The sequence below is a fragment of the Equus przewalskii genome, chromosome 10 (genome assembly GCF_037783145.1).
Source record: "Equus przewalskii isolate Varuska chromosome 10, EquPr2, whole genome shotgun sequence".
In the NCBI taxonomy this organism is placed as follows: Eukaryota; Metazoa; Chordata; class Mammalia; order Perissodactyla; family Equidae; genus Equus; species Equus przewalskii.
Genome location: NC_091840.1, coordinates 48121506 through 48145758, shown reverse-complemented (window position 1 = coordinate 48145758; position 24253 = coordinate 48121506). Strand labels below are relative to the sequence as shown.

The 24253-nt window shown below is 44.8% G+C and overlaps 1 protein-coding gene across 20 annotated transcripts in view; it reads right to left on the bottom strand.

Annotated features, from left to right (window-relative positions):
• Window positions 1-1579: 1579 nt before the first annotated feature.
• KIAA0753 (KIAA0753 ortholog) overlaps window positions 1580-24253 on the bottom strand; it is a 57889-nt gene continuing 35215 nt past the window's right edge. For 12 of the 20 annotated variants that reach the window (XM_070560978.1, XM_070560973.1, XM_008519368.2 and 9 more), the window contains 7 exons: window positions 22102-22180; window positions 20957-21040; window positions 17938-18123; window positions 16702-16783; window positions 12359-12479; window positions 11640-11864; window positions 4348-5874 (listed from right to left, as the gene is read on the bottom strand). In XM_070560978.1, the coding sequence (XP_070417079.1) occupies window positions 5757-5874; window positions 11640-11864; window positions 12359-12479; window positions 16702-16783; window positions 17938-18123; window positions 20957-21040; window positions 22102-22180 (895 nt within the window). In that variant the 3' untranslated portion in view covers window positions 4348-5756. Of the gene's footprint in view, window positions 2352-4347; window positions 5875-11639; window positions 11865-12358; window positions 12480-15525; window positions 16017-16701; window positions 16784-17937; window positions 18124-20956; window positions 21041-22101; window positions 22181-24253 lie in introns of those variants that run through there. The other 8 variants (XM_070560979.1, XM_070560976.1, XM_070560971.1 and 5 more) reach the window with 3 other exon arrangements.

The window sequence follows — 24253 nt, the reverse complement described above, 5'->3', positions numbered from 1 at the left end:
CCACGCGGCCCCTCCTCTAAGGTTCTCGTAGATAAACCCAATAGGAACATTCATTGAGCGCTTGCTCTCTGCCAGCTGCTATGCTAGGTGTTTGCATGGTTATTTTCTTAATCTGCACAATAACCCTGTGTGAGTGCTACTCTTACCCCCACTTCACAGGTTGGGAAACTGAGGCACAGAGGTCACACGGGATCTTAACTCATGATTCACATTCCTAACCACCAAGTGACTGCTGGTCCACAAAGCAGGGTGGTTCCGTGACCAGACTGAATGGCATCTCGTGGGCTGTGAAGTGCTGACTAGATGGGGCATGGTGTTAAGCCCACAGTGTTCGCCTAACTTCTCCTGGCCTCTGAGTAACCCTCCACGAACGGTGTGCTGGGCAATGGGGGTGAAGGAGAGCCACCTCCCCTCCTGAGCCTGGCCCCCGAGAGTGGCCTCTCCCAGGAGGTCTTCAGGGGCTGGAAAGGAAGGTGGGTTCTGGCGGCCAGCTGCCTCTCCCCGGCACTCCTGACTCTAGCCTCCCGTGTGCTCCCGAGGAATCAGTGTCCACTGGGGGCTTCCCAGGTCAAGTGTTGAGAGCAGAAGGCTCCCTGGAATTCTCCCATTGCCAAGCGAGTTGCCAGGCGTGGACGGAGACAGACAGACTTGGGGTGGCAGGGAGGTGCAGTGGGCTTCTCGGCACAAGCAGGGCTCGGCCGCCTGCGAGGGGGAGGTCTGAGGCTGCCCTCATGGAGACCGAAGTGAAGACAGAGGAACGATGTGCGGGTGGGAGATTCGAGGGAGCCAAGGGGAGCAGAAGGAGCAGAAGGGAAGCACATGCACGGCCAGGTCTGGGCAGGGAGGCAACGAGGAGGGTTGGGGTGGGGGAGGGTGGGGAGGAAAGCCATAAGAAGAGATCCCCAGAGGGGAGCAGGTGGGGACAGGGCAGAGGGAGGGCTGCGGTGAGAGCCAAGGGCCCCTAGAGGCCGGGGAGCCAAGGCTGGACGAGAGCTTTCAGAGCGGAGCACGCCGCATCTGAGCGAGGGTTAGCTCCCGGAGGTGGACGTGTGGTCAGGCTGCAGAGGAGGAGGAGCTGGCAGCCTTGGAAGGGTGCTCCAGAAACCCCCAGGAAGGCTTCTTCAGGTTCTCTACAAAGGATTTTAAGGCACTGGAATGGGTAGAGAGAGAGAGAAGACTCTAAGACCCAGGGGTGTCTAGGGGAGTGAAGGACACCACCCCGGAGAAAGGGGATGCATGTGCACGTGGCTTGGACTTGCGAGAGGAAGAGCCCCCTTGCCACCAGGGTACAGCAGTGGTCAGGAGGAGACATTGGAAGCAAGGAGAGACGAATGGCTCCTCCTGGATCCAGAGAGGAATGGGACGGGAGCAGCCTCTATGCAGACCCCGTGGAGAGCCAGGGCTCAGAGACGGGTGGAAGGTGCGTCGTACTTACTCCATGGCAGCAGGAGATGGCGGAGCCTCTCCTCTGGACATACCCGCTGGGGCGCTGAGGAGGCAGACTCAGCTGCAGGCCACAGGAAAACGTCCAGTTGGCGGGACGGAAAGTCAGCCAGAAAAAATGGTGAGAGGCAGCAGGTTTGGTTCAAGAAAAAGTGATGAAAGTTACTGGGAAGATGGAACATGGAAATAGCTACGGGGATTCTAGGAAGAACAGCAGATACAGGGGGTCCATCCAGAAGGGCAGGTGTAGTCTCGGGGTTCCCCACCCCAGACTGAGGGTCAGAAGCCACACATCAGACCCTGCAAAGGCTGGTCAGAGTAGAGCAGGGCCCAGGGTTACAGGAACAGGGTCCTGGGCAGGCTGGCAGGCAAGGGACCAAGTATTGGAGCTACGGTGGGAGGGGGAGGCCTGAGTGCAGGACCAATCCACAGTCTGGCTCTCGGAGCCACGCACTCCAGGCTGAGACGATGGCCCTGTCACCCTGACGAACGGACGGGACCTGACGGATCAGCTGACTAGTTCACTGGGGCCCAACAGCTGGCCCCGGCCCCAGTGCGGGAATTTCTGGGGCCCTCACCGGGGACTGATGAGAAGCACTCAGGATGTCTGGTGAAGTCCTTCCAACCCAGCCCATGTTATTGGGCTCAACCGACTGAGAAAAACGCCAGTGAAGAAACAGATCCGAGATCTCTGCTCTTGAACCAACAGACGGCTGAAGGGAGAAGGCCAATATTCAGGAAGAAACATGGACGTGTCACTGCCTCTCTGTCGCTTTTCAAGAGCCCGAAGAATCACGAGCTCTCACCAGCTGGCCCTTCCTAAGGGCACTTTGTGGTGACGATGGCTACATGGTGACGCAGACACCCCTGGTTCACATTCTGCAGGGCATTCTCATCGCTCTCACAAGCTGCAAAAACAGAGAGTTCTTCTTGGAGACACACAAGTTAAGGAAACCTACACTTGCCACAGAGAAAACTGGAAACTTTCTTTTTTTTCTCTGTGAGGAAGATTAGCCCTGAGCCAACATCTGTTGCCAGTCTTCCCCTCTTTTTTTTGCTTGGGGAAGATCGTCGCTGAACTAACGCCTGTGCCAATCTTCCTCTACTTTATGTGGGACGCTGCCACAGCATGGCTTGACAAGCGATGCTAGGTCCATGCCCAGGATCCAAACCTGTAAACCCTGGGCCACCAAAGCAGAGGCGTGAACCTAACCACTACACCACCTGGCCAGCCCCTTCCTTTCCTGTCGGCCCTGGGGGCTTCCCTCAGACCTTCCTCCTGCCTCCCAGGCCCACGGGCGCAGAGTGCAGCAGTTCATTCCTCCACCCGCCAGCTCCCCCCGACCACTCTCCCCTACCTTCAGGGAAGCGGGACCTGTTAGCTGAGGAAGGGCCGGGAGGTAGAAAGACTCTCGTCACCGTCTCTCCTCCGGTCCCCAGCACCAACAGGCAGAGGGAGAAGGGACCACAGCACGGAGACAGAGTCCTTTCTGCGGCCCCCCATACACTTTTCTCTGCCTTCTTCTCAAGTCCAGGGCCACCGCAGCCCTGCCAGCCCACACGCCCACTCTGCAGTGCGCTGACCAAGGCACTCGGAGGGCCCGGAGAAGCACGAGGCTGCGAGGCGCACGCATTTAGGAGGCAGGCCCGTTAACAGTCCGAGTGCATCAGTGTCTCGGAAAGGGTATCCGCAGCTCCTCCTAGGCGGCATCCTGCCTCTATCAGGTCACAAAAGGTTAACACAGATTGTTGTGGACAGAGATGTGATAGACCCCCTTGTACAAAACCGACCCCAAGAAAAAGCGTGCCTTCCAAAGAATTTACTGAGCACCACTTACACGCCAGGCAGAGGCCTTGCCCTTAAGGAGCTAAGCCGACTACAGGCAAGTACGTCAACAGGTAAAGACCCCTATGGCGGGGGCTGCAAAGCCAGACAGAGCCCAGTGGGAGCGCTTACAAAGTGCAGCATCTCTGCAAACTGGGACAGCCTATGTGACACAGAAATACTACACCCATGTGTTTCTGTTTCTGAAAATAATATGAGACGAGGTCATGAGAAAACTTAAGGAGATTAGAGAAGGACCTGAACACAATCAGCCTTTGTTCATGAACAGACATCCTAGAGGTGTGGGATGGTTGCAAGACTACAAACAGGAAAATTCATGTTTTAAGGATTCAACTTCCACTTTCAAGTGAAAGTTCTTAATTCCTGCGGTTTATTTTTGCATCTTTGGAAAATGCTCTGGCCACAGAGGTTCATGAGGGCCAGGGCCATAAAGCAGACCTGGGGCACTGAGGCAGGTGCAACCTCACCCATGTGAGTCAGAGACAGGAGGCCCCGTCTGTGGGGAGGAGCAGGAGAGACTGGAAAGACCCTGAAACTAAGCAAAGGAGCCCAGACTTGACCCTTTGGGGGACAGGAAGTGCTGAGGAGAGGGACAGCTCCGGACAGCACCTAGGACGCGCAGAGCAGGAACAAGAAGCAGCAGGAGAATGCACTTGAGTAAACTCGAGAAATTGTGACAATTATCCTTACAGGAATAAGTGAACCCATGACCATGGCATTGCTGAATACGGGCTGTTTGGATCAAATTACCTCCCCGTTCTGTGCCTCATTTTATACACCTATAAAATGGGAATCATAATGGTATCCACCTCATACAGATGATACAAGCACTGAATAAATGAACAGATGGGAAGCACTGAGAGCAGGCCTGACCCACGCTATATGTCCAGTGAACGTCAGCTGCACTATCATCTCTGTCTTTCTGGGGGAACAGGTGGCAAATGATGCACTAATCAAAGTACTCTCCGTGGTAAATCACATTTCAGTCTATAAACCACATTTCACTCTGCCTGTGGGAAAAAAATGGAGGTGAAAATTATTTCAAACAGACCTGTACATACTTTAAAATACTGAATTTATTTTAAAAATCAGCACAGTAAAAACTGCCACACAAATTACTTTAAGCTATCAACGACAGACGCTCCTATCAATTCAAGTGTACACACGCAATTCCTCAAATTAAAGACCTTTAATTTCCCTTCAAGTCTTTAATTCCGAGGTTATATAAAATTAAGCAGGAAAACATTAACATTAAATAAAAACCAATTTTGCACAAATAAGTGTGATCAAGCAGCTTAAATTATCACCTGAAATACTTATACTTCAGAGAAAAATCCCCGAGGACAACACTGTCGTGTTATAAGAAGATTCACATTATTCCATGGGGTGCGTCTCCCGCCACTCGGTTCTTCACACTTCCTTCACCAAGCCTCAGGCCAAAACTGATGGAAACTTCTTCCAGGCAGTGGCCTTATTTTTACGCACACTCGTTCTCTTTTTCCCAATTCAGAGTTTCTGAAAACACAGGCTTTTCTCTTGATAAAATATGCCTTATAAGTCATTTGAGGACCAAGCTATTATGGTTCTTAACTTTCTTCCTTTCTCTGGGGAGACCCAGTCTCACACCATCCAGATCCACTCCCTCCTCCACACAAGGTTCGTCTGTGGTAGGAAACGCAGAACCTTCTGACCTCCTCAGAGATGCAAATGAGCTCTGGACCTTCAAGCAGGCACTAGAGAGGCTGGTCCTCTCCTGGTGTCCTCAAACTTCCTCAGAATTCAGAGAAAGTTTTGTATATCAGAATATGTCAACTCACAGCAATAAAAGACTCTGAGGAACTAAAAATGTGATAAACCACCTAGGAATCGAGCATTAGGGAAATGTGTTTATTGCTGTGCACTGAAAACTGGTGGGTTCCTATCTTTAATAAGCTGCAACAGAGGAAGGGTTTGGCAGCAGAACCCAACTCTGTGCCCTACACAAATCTGTAACCAGGAGGGACAGCTGTCCTGATAGGAAACTGCAGAAGGTAGAAACATGAGCGAGGTGACAGGACCAGAGGGTAACTGATGCCACCTACAGGTTCAATAGCAACTGGAATTCCTATGTCAAATATACTGATTTATTACCTTTTAAAACATTCTCATCACCAAACTGAGCCAGTGGAATGAACATAATATTTCAGTAGGAAAATCATACATTCAGAAAATATTATATTATCATAATCTATTCACGTTTCCTAGGCACTGATAAATATAACACATTCCATCATAAACTACCAGAACCATCGCTATGACAATGAGAAAATGCAAAGTGAGGATGACATCACTGGCATTTCCTTCCTGTCCGTGGGCAGCACCTCCTGGGCCTGGACAGACAGCTGAGGATAGATTTCCCGTGGGCTCAAATGAAAGTGGTGCCGTCCCTTCTCCAGTGTGACAGGAGGGGCCTCGTCTCGGAGAGCCTCTATGCAGCAGCCTCTAAGAATTCGGAGGTGAACACGGCTTCTGCATAGTCTTCACACATGTCCTGAAGTTCAGCAGCCACGGCCCCCAGAGCTTCATCTACCAGCTCTTCCGAAAAGCTGGAAGACAAACAACACAGCTCAGAGCACACACAGCCAAACAGGGGAGCATTCTTCACTCAGCCGGGGCACTTCAGCCAATTCTGAGATTTCAACGGAAACTCAAAAGGCCATGAACAGCCAAAACACTCTTGAAGAAGAAAAACAAGGTGTGAGGCCTTGCTCTCCTAGATGCTGAGATGGCAGTAATTAGATCCCAAAACCTGTAGAGGGAGTGGCCTGGAACAGACACAGGACAGACCTCACCCTGAGAGGACTGAAACTGGAAACTAACCAGCCGCTACCCAGCCCCAGCCCAGACCCACCTTTGACGGCTGCCTGACTCCCGACAGCAGGGGGGCATGTCTTCTCTTGGGGCGGGGAGCAGGCGAGCTCAAGCGGCACTTGGAGACTTCTCATCGCCCCTGCTCCCTTTAGTGTGACTGTCGCTGACTGGAGACACGGTTCTTTCTCCCTCTCCTGTCCCTTCTACTCCACTCCCAGCCCAGCTGGTTTGGTTTTGTTTTTGCTAATCTGACAATCTTTTGCCTTTAATTGGCCTGTAGAGTCCTTTTTCATTTAATGTAATTCTGACATATTTGCGTTTCTACTACTAAAATATCAAGTATTTTCTATTTGTCTATTTGTTTCTTCTTTCTTTTAGATTTTTCATTACATTCTTTCCGCTCTATTAACTTGGATGTCATACACTCTTCTACTCTTCTTTTAGTGACCATCCTAGATACAATAAGCATCCTTGACCTAAAGTCCAACAGGAATTGATATTCTTACCATTTTCCCAGATAATGCAAGAAACTTAGAACACTAACTCCACTTATCCTCTTCTTTACACGCTATTGTATTGTGTTTTAAAGGTACACACTTCCCCACACACACCATAAGACATCAGTTTATTGTTTTATATAGTCAATACTCATTTACCTACTCACCTTTTTTTAAATTCATGCCCTCCTATATTTTTGACCTTTCATCTGTGGCCACTTTTGCTCTGCCTGACAAACACCCGTTCCCTCTTTCCTATAGGGAAGTTCTACTGGTGATCAGTGTTCTCAGCTCTGCTTGTTTGGAGCCTCTTACCTTCCTCCTCCAAACACATTTCACTGGGCTTAGAGTCCACATTGGCAGTTCTTTCCTTTCAGAACTTTAAAACACAGGCCAAGACCTCCAGCTTCCATTTTTGTTTCTCTTTTTTTCCTTCCTCTGGCTGATTTTAAGATTTTCCCTTTGTTCTTGATTTTTTAGCAATATTATGACATGACTATGTCATAGGTTTCTTTTTGTTTTTCTTGCTTGGGGTTTTTACAGCTTCTTGAATCTCTGGCTTGATGTCATTTGTTACTTCGGGGGAAGTTACTAGCCATTCTCTCTGTGGATGTCATGTCTGACCCATCCTCTCTCTCCTCTCCCTCTGAGACTCGAGCCACATATACGATAGATCTTGTCACTTTATCCCCAATGTTGTTCATCCCCTTTTCTTTGTTTTCATCTTTTTTGTGTCTTCATGCGTCTTTCTGGATATTTTCTTCTCTCCTATATCCCAAGTCTCTAATTCTTTCTTTTGATGTATCTAACTTGCTATTAAGCCCATCCAGTGAATCCCTCATTTCAGAAATTGTATTTTTCAGTTCTAGAATGCCCACTTGCGTTTTGTTTAGTTTCTAGTTCTCTGCCAACATTTTCCGTTGTGTCTTTCATCTCCATGACCACAGAAGGCATGGTTATTTTAATGTCTGTGTCTGAGAGCTCTAATATTTGGAGCTGCTGTGGGCCTGTTCTTGTTATGGTCACAGCTCTCTGTTGCCTGGTTATTTTTCACCATATATCAGCCACTGTATTTGAAAACTGTAGAAATAGTTTAAGTCCTAAGATGATGTGATATTCCTCCAGAGAACATTTATGTTTGCTTCTGCCTGGCGTCCTGGGGGCAATGACCTAGAGTCACCTTAATCTGATCTCAGGAACTGAAATAATGTGGAGCTGAGTGTGGTCCCTGAGAGGACCTCCTGGCAGCCAGGTGACTTCTCCTTTGAGAGTGCCACCCTGCAGGGTCCCAATCAAAAGTGAGGGAAGTTCACCAGGACAACTCCCCGACCTCGGCAAGCCCTGGATTCCCACCTCTGTCCTCTGATCTGAAAAGACTGTCAAAAAGTGCCACTCATCTCCCTCCAGAACTGACAATCCAGCGACAGACGATGGGCTAACCTCCCTAGGCCTCCGTCACCTCCAGGATCCTGGCCTAGCTATTCGTCATTACCTAGTTAACTTCCTGATGCCTTCAAGCATATGTGTTTTATTTACAACCTGGGTTTTCTGTTAACAGTTATCCTCAGTGGGAGAAGTGGTCCCAATTACCAGGCTCATCACTACTAGAAGCAGAAGTGATTACCTTGTTTTATATTTGCTCTGCTTTCCATATTCCTACCACTAATTCACCCCCAAACTATCAGAGAATTACAAAGGTGCTCCCAATGCATTCAGACACACTGGGTAAGGAGTCCGTTTGCTCCTTCTTCTTTTTAACCTTCCCCACCCTGCCTTCCCCCTCTGGGACCCACTCCTCCTGGAGCCCTCCGCCCTCCTACTCCAACCTGGACTAGATGCCGTTTATGCTCACTGAAAAATTCTTCTCTTGGAAACAGCTTTTGCCATTTTTCTGGACGTTCCATGTTGGAGTCTAAGTTTCCTAAATCCTGTCTTCCTCTTTTTCGATGAATACCTGGTATTGGTGGCATACATACACCCTCCAGTAGCTTACTGAGAAACAGGGAATTAAATTTTTGGACAATTTGCATACCTAAAAATGTCTTTATTCTACTCCTATATTTAATTGATAATTTGAGTGAGTGCAGAATTCTAGATTTTGGAAGTATGCTCCAATATCTTTTAGCAGTGTTGCTATTGAAAACAATACACCATACTCATTTCTGAGTATTTTGAATGTATCCAGTTTAAACTCTCTGGAACCTTTTGTCATCTTCTCCTTACATGGTATGCTCAAATTTCCTTTTCATAATGATGTGCCATGGTGTGTTCTGCTCTATTTATTTATTCACTCACTAACTCACAGTGGACAACTGATGAACTCTGTTTCAATCTAGAGACTAACAGCCTTCTGGAAAATTTCCTTACAGCATTTCTCAGATAATCTCCCATTCCTTCTTTTTCCCTGTTCTCACACTCTGGAACTCCTATTATTCAGATGTTGGATGCTATGGACTGAAAATTAGGTCCTCTTCCACCCAAATTTGTCTGTTGACATCTGGTCCCCAATGTGATGGTACCAGGAGGCGGGGCCTTTGGGAGGTGGTTAGTTCCTGAGAGTAGAGCCCTCATGAACGGGATTAGTGCCCTTACAAAAGAGACACAAGAGATGATCTCTCTCTGCCACATGAGGACACAAGACGACAGCTGTCTGCAAACCAGGAAGCAGGCCTTCACCAAACACAGATGTGCCAGTGCCTTGATCTTGGCCTTGCCAGCCTCCAGGACCACGAGAGATAAGTGTCGGTTGTTTAAGCCATCAGCCTGTGGTGTTTGTTAGGGCGGCCTGAGCTGACCAAGACGCTGCATCTTCTAGAATAATCCTCTAATTTTTAAAATCTTTTCTTCTCTATTATCCATCTCCCTGTCTTTTTTCATTCTACTTCCTGAGAGATTTGACTTTTTGCTTTGACTCTTTCTAGTGAATTTATTTTGACCATATTTTTAATTTCTAAAAACTTTTGTTTTACTTTTGAAAATTTCTTTTTTATAGTATCCTGTTCTTGTTCTCTGGTGCAACAGCTGCCCTTATTTCCCTGAGAATACTCATGCGAGTTTGTTCGATTTTGATGTTTTGCTGCCTGCCTTGTCCCTGCTTGCTCAGCGTTCCTTCTGTGAGGAGAGGCTATGTATCCTTCGTGGTTTTCCTCATGTCTGGGCATCTCAGCTCTCTGCTCTATTCGAGAGTGAGAATTTCAGCTAAGCCTCCTGTCTCTGACTCACCTGCACCCTTGCCGTCACGAGCACCTGGTGCTTCTCACTCCTGAACAAACGGCTGTGGCTCCTGGCTTCACCCTCATCAGGCACTCGGCTCTCGCTGGTCTGCTAGGCCGTTTGCCATTTGTTTAACTGCTTTATGGCCCTAAAATGTTATTTATTACTATTCCTTGTTTGCTGTCACCGATGTTTCTTATTTATTCATTCAGTGACACGCAGTGGGATAGGCATACAGGGAGGAAAGATAAACACCTATATTTGGTTTGCCCTTTTCAGCTCGAAGTCTCCTGATCTGCTTTTCAAACCAGGAATCCTTAAGAGTTTGCTTTCATCAAAAGCATTATCGCCTTAAGCCTTTCTTTTCACAATCACTCTCTTATTTATATCCAGTTTATATCAGCTGCTCCCTTTGATCACTGGAATAGTGCTTTTCTTCAGTGTAAGGAGGAATGGAGACATTCAAAGAAAAGGAAAAACTCAGCTAACTTCTCCCTCATCCAAGAAGCTAGAGATGAAGTCAGCTGTCTTTGGATACTTCTTCAAAATCTTATCAACACAGTTCTCATCTAGGGAACACTCAAATAAGGAAGAAAAACAGAGCTAGCATATTCAGATGCACTGTCATTTGGGGGTCAAAGGATAGCAGAAGAGGAGAACATGTGTAAAAATCTGGGTATGTTCTCATAGCTCTATCTTTTACCTTTTAACCTATTTTTCCTTATAGGCTGAGAGAGCTTTTCCTTACGTCTACAAAACAACTATGAACAAAACGTATCATTTAATCAAGGACCAGTCTATCTTCCTTGGCTTGTTTTGGAATTTCCCAAAATGCCAGTCTGCCTAACCAATCCAGACAGGTTATGGGAAATAAGTGAGGATGCTACAGGACTGTGAGTTAACACATGGAAGCCAGTCAAGTTTATTCTCTTCCCCCAGAAAATAAATGTGCACCTCAATCAGAACAAAGGGTCTCATATGCTTTGGAAGGTGCTATACATTAAAGAGACGTCTCAGGACTTCAAGTTAAACCTGAGGGTTTGAACATAAATGATTATCTCTGAACCCACCCAAAACTCCATTAAAATAAAAAAAAAAACAGATAAACGAACACAAAAACCTACAAGGAGAAAAAGAAAGACAAAGTAGATGAGAAATATCCAAAATTTCCAGAAGATAAAAAGCATGTTGGGGGGCTGACCCTGTGGCCAAGTGGTTAAGTTCGCACACTCCACTTCGGTGGCTGGGGTTTGCCAGCTTGGGTCCTGGGTGCTGACTTTTAGCACCGCTCATCAAGCCATGCTGAGGCGGCGTCCCACATAGAAGAACTAGAAGAACCCACAACTAGCATATACAACTACATATGGGAGGCTTTGGGGAGAAAGAAAGGAAGATTGGCAACAGATGTAGGCTAATTTTCCTCACCAAAAAAAAAGAAAGAAAGAAACCAAAAACCAATATTAAAAAAAAAGGCATGTGGAAGAATCATAACTGATTTACCAGGATAGAGGAAGGACAGAGGAAGCTGAAACCTGAGGGTCTGCAGAAGGTGATGTCCAGGAAAAGCAAGCTGATTTGTCTCACGAAACATCACCCGTGCTGTTTGGCGGTCCCCTCTATCTGACAAAAGGCAGTCAGCAGAGAAAGCCCAGCCAATAGCCCAAGCAACTGCTGGAACTCCAGGGCCCAAAAGCAGAGCAGGAGACCTTGGCCAGGACTTCCTCCAGCCCTTCTGTCGGTTGACTTTTGGCACCTGGTTCCTAAACAGAGGCACAGAGCATCTTACTGACCTTTCAGCAAGCAGCCATGGGTTGAAGGAGCCCACGGCCTCATGAGATATCATCCGGAGGTACCGCTCAAAGCGGCTGCAGTAGTCACCAATGCTGTGCCGCATACTGGGTGGGACCAAGAGGGCAGCTCGACCCTCTTTCTGTTGAGCACCTTCTGACAGGGAGAGCAGGGGAGCCTCTCTCTTCTCTGACTTCTCCTCTGTTCCCACACTTTCATCCAGGGAACTGAGAGCAAACAAAAATGAAAGCATTCAACATCCTCTATATGCAAGGGTAAAGTGTTCACTCACCCTGACGGTCTGATGACCAAAGGTTTACCTTCATTTCTCTCTCTCACACTGAACAAAACTCAGCATCTATCGTCACTCACTGCTCCCCCTGTCACTGGACTAACCCTCCACACGGCAGGACTTCCTGTCTCATAGACAAGAGAATTCTTAAAGCGAAGACTGCAGTGTTAACAGAACAACCACACATGCCAATGTGATGCTGTCCACAGTTAAGACCAGTGAAACGTCACTGAAAGTTCCTTTAGTAAGATCCAGCGTATTCCACGCCCATCCTGTAAACATGCTATTTTACTGTGCCATCTTGGAGTTTGGCAAGAACCTGCTCAAAGTAAGAATTTCTCTGTCTTGCGGGAATTGAAGAAATTCGAAATTTAACATCATCAAAGGCAAGCAACGACAATGAAATCAGACAGTCTCGTTTCCACTTACTTGGCATTCCAGGGCCTTTCCAACACGATGTTCACTTCTGGGTCTTTGCGAGCTGCTGTCTTTGTGATCCTGATCGGATGAGGAGAAAGAGGCCTTTCAGTTACTGCTGGGATTTTTTGGTCTAGAAAAGAAGAAACAAAGTGACTACATTTAAAGAGAAGTTGACAGACCTATCAGAGCCGTCCTGCGGCCCACACCCATGAGGGAGTCACATGCACATCTCTCAAGCAGAACGGGCTTAGCTAAGCTAGCTGTGCGACGGAAAAATTGTTCTTCTTTTAAGTGAAAAGGTGAATTTAAAAATTACAAAGAAACAATCAAGAGGAATCAGTTTTAAGAAATAACAAACTGCTTGTGAAGCCTCTGCTAGCTCTGAGAAGACCCTAGGAGAGAGGTCTGTGCAAAACCCCAGGCTATGCAGGTTCTGTTAGGACCCAGCCACCCATTCAACGAGTCTTAGGCAGCGGGTTTGTTTTTTAACCTTTAAATGGCTTGATTACTGGAGAAGGAAAAATCACACACACCTGAACATATAATTAGCTGATTTAATTTGGCATTGCTGGAAAAATCTACATGATGACAGTCAAAACATTAACTTATTAACCATGCCTTGCAACCTTGACAGCTCCTTTGAGTTTAAGATTATTTATAATTCTAAGTGTATTTCAAGGGTAGGAAGAAAATCTGTCCTTCTCTTAGGTAAGGAGTATCCACAAGTCAAACAACTTTCTCTGACTCACGTTTATATGCTTAGGATTTCCTACTGCCAGACAGAAATATTGCATAAGTCAGTCTGCAAAAATATTACTAAGAGTACAATCAGTTTTCAATCGTTCAGAAAGAGGGGATATAGAGACACAGATCAGACACCGCACAATTCAAAAATCACTTTAAATTTGATTTTATGATGCAATTGAACACACAATCAGAACAACTAGAGACACAAGGTTCTTACTATAATTTCATGATTCTGGAATTAAAGTGTCCAAAAATTTATTTCAGTTGTTAGCGTTCTAAAGAGCTCCATTTCAATGTACGCCTAGACTCTATGCAGTCATAGATAGTGACTGATAATTTAAACTGTCCTTGAAAAAAGAGAACGCAGAGTCCTCTGTAAGGCTGTCTTCTGCATGATGCCACCCAACTTTGTGGCCCATGGTCAAACCATCAATGGAATGAATTGCCCTTCAAAATTTCCCTTTCTTCTGCTTCCATATAAAAAGACGCTAAAATGCCCACGGATTCACTAGGCAATGATTAGAAGGGTGCTCCCTGGGCCAGACTTGTGCTAGGAGCAGCAGGGGACACAACTGAATATGACAAAGTCTCTGGCCTCAAAGAGTCTGTGGCTTTGTTGGCTGAGGTAAGACCCCCCACACACAAACTGCTCTACCACATGGCAGGACATGCCAGAAGTCCATGAGAGTTCACAGGCAGGGAGGGAGGAAACTCCAGTATAGGAATACCGGGGAAAGCACTGCGCGAGTAGGGTCACGCGAGCAGGGTCGTGAAGAATGCTTGGATTGTCATGTGAGCATGGAAATGGAAGCTGGAGCAGAGCTGGAGGGAAGACAGAATGTGAGCAAAGGACAGAGCGCTTGAAAACTACATAAAACACAAAAGGAACAGATTAGCATTGTGTTTCGATGGCCCATCCTACTGTCAAAATTTGACAGGGAGAATACTCTTTCTAAGAGAACACCCCCAACTCATATTTTTGAAAAATTATCTGTGATGGAGGCTGCTACTGTAAACCTTCTGTACCCACAATTTCCTTTACATCCCTGAAAACTCATGGCACTTAGATTCCTTCAGAGGTAATGTTTAACCACGTTTTACTCTCCTCCTTTCACTGAGTAAGGCAGTAAGTGATAAGCATGAGTCAAACAGAATTTGGGTGACGCATCCCAGCCAAGATTGTGATAGCAGCCTAGCAACTGCAGCCAAAATGAGTATGTGTGAATTTTTAAGAGTGGAGGAGAAAAGCGAGAGTCTTTTCAACAAATGGATAACTATTATGGGGAGAAAAACGAACCTCAACCTCTACCTCAAACCATAGGCAAACTCTTACTCAAGATGGATCACAGACTTACACAAAAAAGCTAAAACCGAACAGCTTCTAGAAGAGAACAAGAGACTCTCCTCAGCTTGGGAGTAGGCACAGGTTTCTTAGATCAAAGAAAATAAAAACCGTGTAAGAAAAAATTCATGTTAGACTTTATCAAAATTAAAAATGTCTGCTCATAACAAAACACACTTGGGAAGATACACAGGTGAGCGTCAGATGGGGACAGCATTCGCAAACACTTCTCTGAAGAGATTAGCGGCCGCTGGGGTGAGAGGAGGGCGGGCGAGAGCGGCTGCCAAGGGCCGCAGGGCTCTTCTCAGGGTGAAAACGGGCTGGAATCAGGCAGCAGTGACGCCTGCACAACTCTGCCACTATACTGAAAACTAGTGACTGTACACTTTAAAAGGGTGAATTTTATGGTATGTGCATGAACTCTCTCTCAGTAAAGCTGTTGTTTTAAAAAAAACCAGGGCCAGCCCGGTTGCCTAGCGGTTAAGTTCTGTGCGCTCTGCTTCGCCAGCCTGGGTTCGTTCACCAGGGCAGACTTACACCACTCGTCTACCAGTGCCCATGCTGGGACAGTGGCTCACATACAAAACAGAGAAAGACTGGCAACAGATGTTAGCACAGGGCAAATCTTCCTCAGCAAGAAAAAAAAAAGAAACCAATATATATTTGACAAAGAACTTGTACCCAGAATGCAGAAAGAATTTCTACAACTCAAAAATAAAAAAACCCACTTTAAAAAAAATGTACAAAAGATCTGGACATTTCACAAAAGAAGATATACAAATGGTTAATAATCACTTGAAAATGTTCTAAACAGTATTATTTATCAAAAGAAATTAAAACCACAATGAGCTATCACTATGCACCCACCAGAATGGTTACAATTAAAAAGACTGACAACATCAAATGTTGGCAAGGATATCAAGCAAGGAGCTCAATGGAGACGGGAATGTAAAGTGGTACAGCCACTTTGGGGAAAAGTTTGGCAGTTTTTTATAAAGTTAAACATACACCTATCCCATGACCTGGCAAGTCTATTCAGGTATTTATCCAAGGGAAATAAAAACTTATGTTCACACAAAGACACGAATATATTCATAGCCGATTTATTTCTAACAGCCCCAAACTAGGAACAATCAAATGCAGATCCACAAGCAAGCAGACAAACTCCATGTGGTACATGCATACCCTGGAATACTACTCAGCAATAAAAAGGGATGCAGTTCTGATACAAGCGTTGCAGGCTGAATGATGGCCCCCCAAGATGTTCCCATCTCTGGCAAGAGGGACTTGCCCAGTTAAGGGTCTCTGGATGGGAGAGGGAACCGGGTGACCAGAGCAGGCCCTGAACGTAATCAGTGTGCCGCTCGCAGGCAGGCAGAGGAGGAACTGCCTGCAGAAAGGAAGGCGCCGCAGTAAGGAAAGCAGGGTCTGCTAACGGCCACAAGCCAGAGGGGCTGGCGGCCTCAGAAGCTGGAGGAACGGAACCACTCCTCCCATGGACTCTCCAGAAGGAAGCAGCCCTGCCAACACCTCGAGTTTAGTCCTTTAAGGCTCACGTCAGATTTCCGACCTCCAGCACTGTAAGAAAATAAATCTGTGTTTTAAACCACTTAATGTGTGCTTTAACTTGTTACACACTTAAATTTGTTACAGTGGCAACAGGAAATAACACAGATAAATCTATAAAACCTCATGCCGAACGAAAGAAGCCTTAGACAAAAGAGTACACGCAGGTATCATCGTGTTTACATGAAATTCTAGAACAAGCAGAATGAATCTACAGGAAAAAAGCACAGTGGCAGCCTGGGCAGTGGGGATCTGACTGGAAGGAGCACGAGGGAACTTTCTGAGGTGCTGACACAGTCTACATCTTGCTAGGGGTGTGGAGAACAAAGGTGTATCCATTTGTCAAAACCCATCAAACGACACAGTTAAGACTTGTGCATTTTATTATATGTAAATTTTATCTCAAAATGAAAAACATCCATAAATAAATGTTAAACTCTAGTTGATGATACACATGTTAAAATATTTAGGATGACATGTACTGACAGATGCAAGTTACTCTGAAATGCATCCAAAATAAGAAAAATTAATGGATGAATACAGGATAAACAGATATTTAATAATGCAAATAGAGCAACATGTTAATTATAGAATCTAGAAGGTGGGTATATGGGGGTCCACTGTATGATTTTTTTCAACTTTTCCGTACGTCTGAAAATTTTCAGAATGTTGGGGAAAAAAGTGTGGGAACACTCACCATTTTTTTCTTTCTGCATCCAAAGATGAGGATCAGAATACACAATTTTATTATATCTTTGGCGAACTGTCTCCTGGTATTTCTTTAAAAAAAAAAAGTTGAATTTATGAGAAAATTGGTTTCGTCACAAACCAGAACTAGTAAGGATGTAACAGTTCGGCAGACACACTTGACACAGACACACTGCCAGAAACGGGTGTCTGCCAGGCCAGGAAGCGGTTGGTTCATGAGGTGAGGTCTAAAATAAAATGAAGCAATTAACCCAATAAATCTCATCTAGACCAGCACTGCCCACTGGAACTTGCTGTGATGATGGAAATGTTCTCTATTTGCCATGTCCAGTATAGTGGCCACTTGAACTGTGAGTAGCGTGTTTAATCTTAATTAGCCGACGTTTAAATACCTACGTGCGGCTAGAGCTACCATTTTGGACACTTCAGGTCTAGACAGTTTCCCCCGAGAAGAGAAAATCAGTTACAAGACTAGCATAAACTGCATCTTTAAATTTTCAAAAAGCCACAAAAAATTGTCTTCCCTCTAATGTTTCTACTTTCTACTTAATTTGCTGAGTACATCACCAAAATGAGATTTAACCATGGTGCAGTTAAAAAGAAAATGCTGACTCAGGAGCCGGGAGACAGGATTCGCACCCCAGCTCTGGAGGGAACTTTTTGGGGACCTTGGCTACATCCCTTCCTCCCTGACTGTGTCTCAATTTCCTGCTCTGAACAATCCAGGGGTTGGACTGGGTAATGTCTGAGACCTACAATGCGTTGAGAAAAGCATTCTAAAGTAGCATCATGGGAATTAAAGAGGGTAAAATTATCTGTGATATGTCAGGATCACACGCTACAGGGTAGCAGAGGTAAGTGAATAGCATTTACAGGCTGAGGGATGAAGCGGTCAAGGGTCCCATTTGTGGACCCGGGCTCTGGTCCCAGGGTTTGTCGAATCTCCTATCAGTGCTATCGGGGGATAATAATGACGGTCACCTTCCTGAGCTATGCATCAGGTAATGTAATGATACTTCATACCTCATTTTACCCTTAAAAACATCCGAGTTATTAGAGAGGGTAAGTGACTTTACCGAGGACACAGACGTGGTTGGCAGTCAAGCTGGCATTTAGAACCAGGACTATGTGACTGAAGCACCAGGCTACAGAAGCATGAGGAGGAGCAGCGCTCAGCAGAGGCCAGCACCCAGTGACCAAACAGAAAAGCAGCCCCAGAGCTTACTTCCATTTCCTCCATTCGGAGCATCATGGTCTCCAGACATGGGCCGTCCTTGCTGTCCCCCAAGGTGTCTGAGGCTTCAGACTCCAAGATCTTAGAGTGAGTCATAGCCCAGAGCTCATGAGCGCTATCTTCCAAAAAATGACCCAGCAGATGATTGCTACTGGGTTCAGAATCAACAGCTGCAGCCTACAAAACAAGGGAGGGGGATGGAAAAGCAATCCAAAGGAAACAGAAGAACTCAAAGATTAATGCTGATCATAATAAACCAACCACACAGTGATCCAACCAGCACAGTTTCTACGCAAAATCAAACCTCTCCTAAGCCCGTAAATATCAAAAGCAGTAACATCAGTACAATTTCCATCACAGTCATTTAAACGGTAGCATTAACCAAGCAATACCATTACTGTCCCTGTAAATTATCATTATTATCTGTTTTGCCAGTTACTAAAGCAAGTATCTCCCAGGCCACTACCTTCAATGTCACCTACTCCGGAGGATGTATCTGTTCTCTTTTGGTTCAACGCTTCTGTAAAACATCTGTTCATGGGAGCACAAAGCTCACAACTCTGTCTTTGCTTGAAACTTTCTAGCAATAACCCAGGAGAGTTTTACCAGGCTTTTTGACCTTCTATTCTTTACATTCACAAAGCACTTTTCAGTTTGCAAAGCATCTTTACATGCATCATATTTCTTTTGATTCTAATATATGTCTATAATCTGCTGTAATAGAGGCTTTTGCAAAGAATGTCTGCTAGGGAAAGGATCATATCAGGCTCTGGAATGAGACATTTCTGGGCCTAAACCCTGGTTCTGCCCACTGGTATGCCTGCAACCGTGGGCAAGTTCACTCCACCTCTCTGGGCTCAGCCCTCTCATCTAACACAGAAATAATTATCTCATTCTTCAAAGTTGTAAGGCTTACACGAGTGCCTGCATGTTGGGACACTGAGCAGAGTGGCTGGCATGAAATAAGACACTCAATGAATAGTTACTGCCACAGCAATTTTGAAAACCTTTTAACAGTTCACAAAAGAAAATATATTAATGGCCAATAAAGATACAAAGAAACACTCAACCTTAATCAAAGTTAAAGAAATAAAAATTAGTTGAATAATCAATAAAATTACAAAAAACCTAGCAACAACTAAACCAATAACACCACAAGTTCAGTTAATGAAGGTGTGTGTGTGTGTACCTGTATGTGTAATATTTTTCATCTATAAAGAATGGAACATCAAGAATACTATGTGCCATTAAAAAAGATAAGGCAGGTCCCCATGTGTTGATATGTAAAGATCACTAAAATATAAAGGAAGAAGCTGGGTACAGAACAGCATATGGTATCCATTTATGGGAAGGTTTAACTTTTTATATTATACTTTTTCTAAACTCTTCGAATTTTTAGCCATGTGCATAACTTTTAAATTTAAAAATAATACATTTGAGAAAAATATATTTCATGTGCAAGTTCAGTTAATGACAACAGCAGCCCCAACAGACAACTATGTTATACCCTTCCAAGAGCTTCTCCCTGGTATCAGAGATCACTCGTCTGTACGCAAATCTACTGAGAGCTGTATTTTACTTGTAAAGTGCAATGCGCCTTCTCCATTTCAGAGATGAGAATTCTGAGAATCTGTGTTCAAGGTCCCATAGCTTTTTTATAAGTTATCACAGAAAAATAATTCTTTTTACTTCATCATGCCAACTTCAATGAGTGTTTTTGTTTGTTTGTTTTTATTCAGTTATTTATAAACATTCACTCTTGACCGTGCTGCCTGGGAAACTCTTTGCAATGATGCTGACATTTAACAGCAGCCCAGAATACCAGAATACTAAATAGTGGTTAGAGCTACTTTTCTTTTCAATAAATTGTATTAAAGACCATTTAATGCCTACAGAATAATTCTTATACACGAGGCTGGCTGATCATTCCTAGTAATATTCAAACATGTCTACTTAAGTGACAGCATTTATAATCACTTCATTTTTCTTTCATATTAAAATGCCATATGGAGTTGCCTCCCTTGGTTAGATATTAGTCTCATTATTTTGCCAGGAAAAAAGTGTCATTTGGTGGCTATGCTGCACAAAACACTGAACCATAGCACACTTGATCTGTAAGAGCTAAATGTAGGCTTTCAGCTTCTAGTCTTAGAAGCCTCCTCACAATTCTGTCACAAAATACTCATACAATAAAATTGTAACCACGAAGATTATGAAAATATGCTGCAGCTAAAATATCACTTAATAATTAGAATAGGGATACATTCTCGAAATTTCCTTTTCTCCTGTTCCAAAGGCTCTAGGGCTCGTGGAGCTTTATTTCACTCCCTTCTACCTCTGAAACCTTCACGCTTGCTCCGCCCTTTATTGTTCTGGGCACGTAAAGCACTAACTTCCTTCCACTCCACAGACCCAGGTCCAGGCAGGGTGGGGACAGTCCCACAAATATTAAACACAGGCCCTCCAGAGGAAGGACACAGTGGTGACAACTACCAAATATGTTTTCATTTTTCTCAGATGTTATTATTTTCTCCTGGGCCACCTTTTCTCTCTGCTAGGCTAGACACTGGTCATTACTAGGCCGCCAAAACATGTTTGCCTAACAATAAATATTAGGCCCTAAGTATAAAGGAAATTAAGCCAATAATGAGCAAAACTCGGTTGAATGAAAGGAAATGAGGGTGGCTATTCTTCTGCTGCAAGCCATCAATATTCAGGGTCACGCAGTGCACCCACATTCTGTCATCAGGAGGAGAGGAGAAGAGCTACTGACAAAAACCTGTGGCTCTAGAGATTTCTGTGAGCTGTGTGCGAGGCTGATCTAAATCACAATGCTAAATATACTCTGCAAGAATTAACACACCAAATGTGAAAAATAACGTCCACCTTCTCGAATAGGATGATCTAGTGTTTGCAAAGTAATCTGCCTGTCATTCTCCTTACAACCGAAGACATTACCCCACAATAGTACCAGTGTCAGCCCAGAATGCCGACACCACACCACACACACCTCCTCTGCAGGCTGGGCCGTCGCTGCGTCTACTGATGGCTGATCCTTCAAGTGAGTATCTGCTTCCAGAGAAGAATTGACTCTCTATTAAAAGAGACAGGACATCCATGAATTATAAAAATTTACAACCCACATTAGTACAAATGAATTCTGTTACCAGAATAGCTTCTGTGTCGAACCGCCATCAGCTTCAGCTACATTAGGCTTTTTGCAGCAATTCAAAGCACTTTGTCCTCATGAAAATAAATGCCATGAGTTTATCTTGGCTTTCGGCCCCCTTTCCTTCCTCACTTTGTAAACATTGTCAGGGTAGCTGTGTGTTTTTAGGAAATTATCCAACTTCTCTGTTCCACAGTTTTCTCATTGGTAAATGAGGTTGCACAATTTGGTCTCTAAGAGCCCTCTTCAGTTCTACATTCCGGAGATTTCCGTGGACTCTAATGATAATTTAAGATTTCTTAAACTGAAGATACAGAAATTCAGTGGTCCATTCAGGGACCCAGAACATCACTTGTTCCACTTAAGATTCTAATATCCTCCTGTGGCCTTATCTATTCATAGAACAAGACTGTTTCTATTTCAAGGTGGATCTACAGGGTCTGACCGCAGCATTCAGCTTCCTGCTTACAGGAGGATGGCACAACCTGTTGGTGATGCTGAATGCAACTTCCTCTTCAAGAAAGGACTGGTTTGTGCACAGAAGCTGTCCTAACATTACTCTCCTTTGGAAAAATAAAGCCAATCATTGCAAACCACGCAGGTAAAAGAGCACAGGACTAGCATAGAAGCAGTTAACTGAACACTAACATCACCAACACAACTATTTGATTAAGAAAGGAAACTGCAATCTGAACTCATTCCCCAAACTAAAATCTCACCTTTCTCAAAAGTGGGACTTTCGCTCTCTTCCCGTCTTCACCCCTTACCCACAACGGAAGACACATCAGGAGTGTGCGGTGGCCTGCAAGGCCCAAAGTGGCACCTACAGCACTGTGCCCAGACTATGCGACACAGTACAGGCCAGCGCTGCAGCCTCCAGCTGCCAAACAGACACTCAGCCCTGCCAAGGGTCAGTGTGACCTCTGGAGCAACTCTTTTTATTCTAGAACTTCCAAAAGGCAAGCAAATGAGATGAAGTAGATTACCTGGGCCTTGACCAGGAGAGGCTTCAAACGCTCCAGAACTGCCTTCTCTACCTTGTCTGCTAACTGGGTGGCAGAATCACTATTTAGAAATAAAATTGAAAATTAAAATCAAAAGCAAGAAAATATCCTACTGTGCATATTTATTTACCACTCCAGGTGAAGAGGAATCAAATGATTATAAAAATCGCAATGTTTCTCTATTTTTAATAGCCATACAAGTCCCCTGGGGATCTTGTTAAAATGCAGATTCTGATTCGCTTAATCTGAGTGAAGCCTGAGATTCTGCTTTTCCAACAGGCTCCCGGGTGATGCAATACCGCTGGTCTGGACCCCACTTTGAGGATATGGGTTTAGATAATACCTGAAGAAGTATGTTAGGCTCTGAGCACATTTGAAAAGAATAATGGCAGCCTTTAAACAACTAAAGAGGATGGAAGAATGAACAAATGAAACTAATTTTGTTCCCTTCCCAAACCCCAAAGTAAATAGAGTTAAGCATAAACTCACAAAAACAAGGGGAAAAAATGGTGCTGGATAACAGAAGGATGAAAGTGATAACTAACTTAGCTGATTGAGAAAACTGAATTCCAGGCCAGCAACGGGAAGAACCGAGAACCCAGCAATGTGCACCGCTGACTTCAACAGGCCCAGGACTGGTAGTACCAGGTACGGTTAGGCCTGGGCGTGAGCTGAGGGGGTGGTGTGAATATGGAAGACAGGAGTCAAATGATGTTCGAGAAGTTAGATCCCTGGATCCCTTCCCTACTTCGCACAATTGGACAACTGCCTCTCTCGGACTCGGAGAGAAGTCCGGTCACTCGTTCCCTGGAGGGGTCTCTTGATTAGGGGATGCCAGTCACAGTTAAGGCTGTAGGTCTCACCCTACTGAAAAGAGGGGACTGCGTACGCATGCTGAAGGCCAAGCGGTAAGACTCACAGCCTCCCCCGACGCAGCTCCTAGGACACTGGCACCCAGAGGCTTAACTTGCAGGAGGGAGACCAGAAGACGCTTCTCGGGACACTGTGACCTACCCAAAGGAAAGACCTGAAGACCACTCTGAGGGTCCTTAGCAAACAGGACCGAGATGACCCTAGAGTAAAGCTCAAGCTCAATAATCCTTTCACCAGATGGTGCTAGAATAGCCAGATATCCAAAAGGAAAACAACGAACCTTGAGCAGTATCTCATCTTACATAGAGAAACTAATTCAAAATGGATCACAGACATAAAAATAAAAGCTAAGACCATAAAGTATTTAGAAGAAGACATGGAAGAATATCTTTGAGACATTGGCAAAGTTTTTTCAGAGAGTTTACAAAAAAAAACTGTAAAATAAAAAATTGATAAACTAGTCTTAATCAAAATTTAAAACTTCTAGTCATCAAAAGACACCATTAAGAAGATAAACAGACAAGCCACAGTACTGGAAGGAAATATTTGCTGCTCATACATCTGACAAGGGCTCAAATCCAGAAAATATAAAAAAAAACCTCTTAAAAGTAATTTAAAAAAGAAAAACAATAAAAAAATGGTCAAAAGACAGACACTTCACAATAAGCACTAGAAAAGGTGCTCATCATCATTAGACTTCAAGGAAACGCAAATTCTAACTACAATGAGATACCGCCACACTCTCACCAGAATGGCTAAAATTAAAAACACAGACAATACCAAATGTTAGCTAGGGTGTGGAACAACTAGAAAGGAACTTGCATACTAACTAAAAATGGGAACAACCCAAATGTTAATCCAAAGAGAATGGATAAATAGGCTGTGGGATACTCATTCACTGGACTGCTACTCAGCAATAAAGTGGAACAGGCTCTATTTCACGGGGCAGCCCACTGTCCCACTGAGCAGGTTTCTTCCAAAGTCTGCTGTACCTGGTTCACTTCCAGATGCCTCAAATGTGGTAAGCCTTACGTTTGCAAGGACCACTCGTGACCCTGCCCACTGACTTCCTGGGAAGTCACTTCGTGCCTAACAACGGGAAGTGCGGGTCAGATTATGAGGCAGACTCCATTCAGCCTACTGTCCCCTGGGAATCTTCATCCAATACCAGCAGCGCTGCCCTTTCCTTGTTTAGTCAGGTTTGTGCCTGCTTCTCAGTTTTCAAAATTAATACATTGTGAGGGATAAATACACAGGTGAT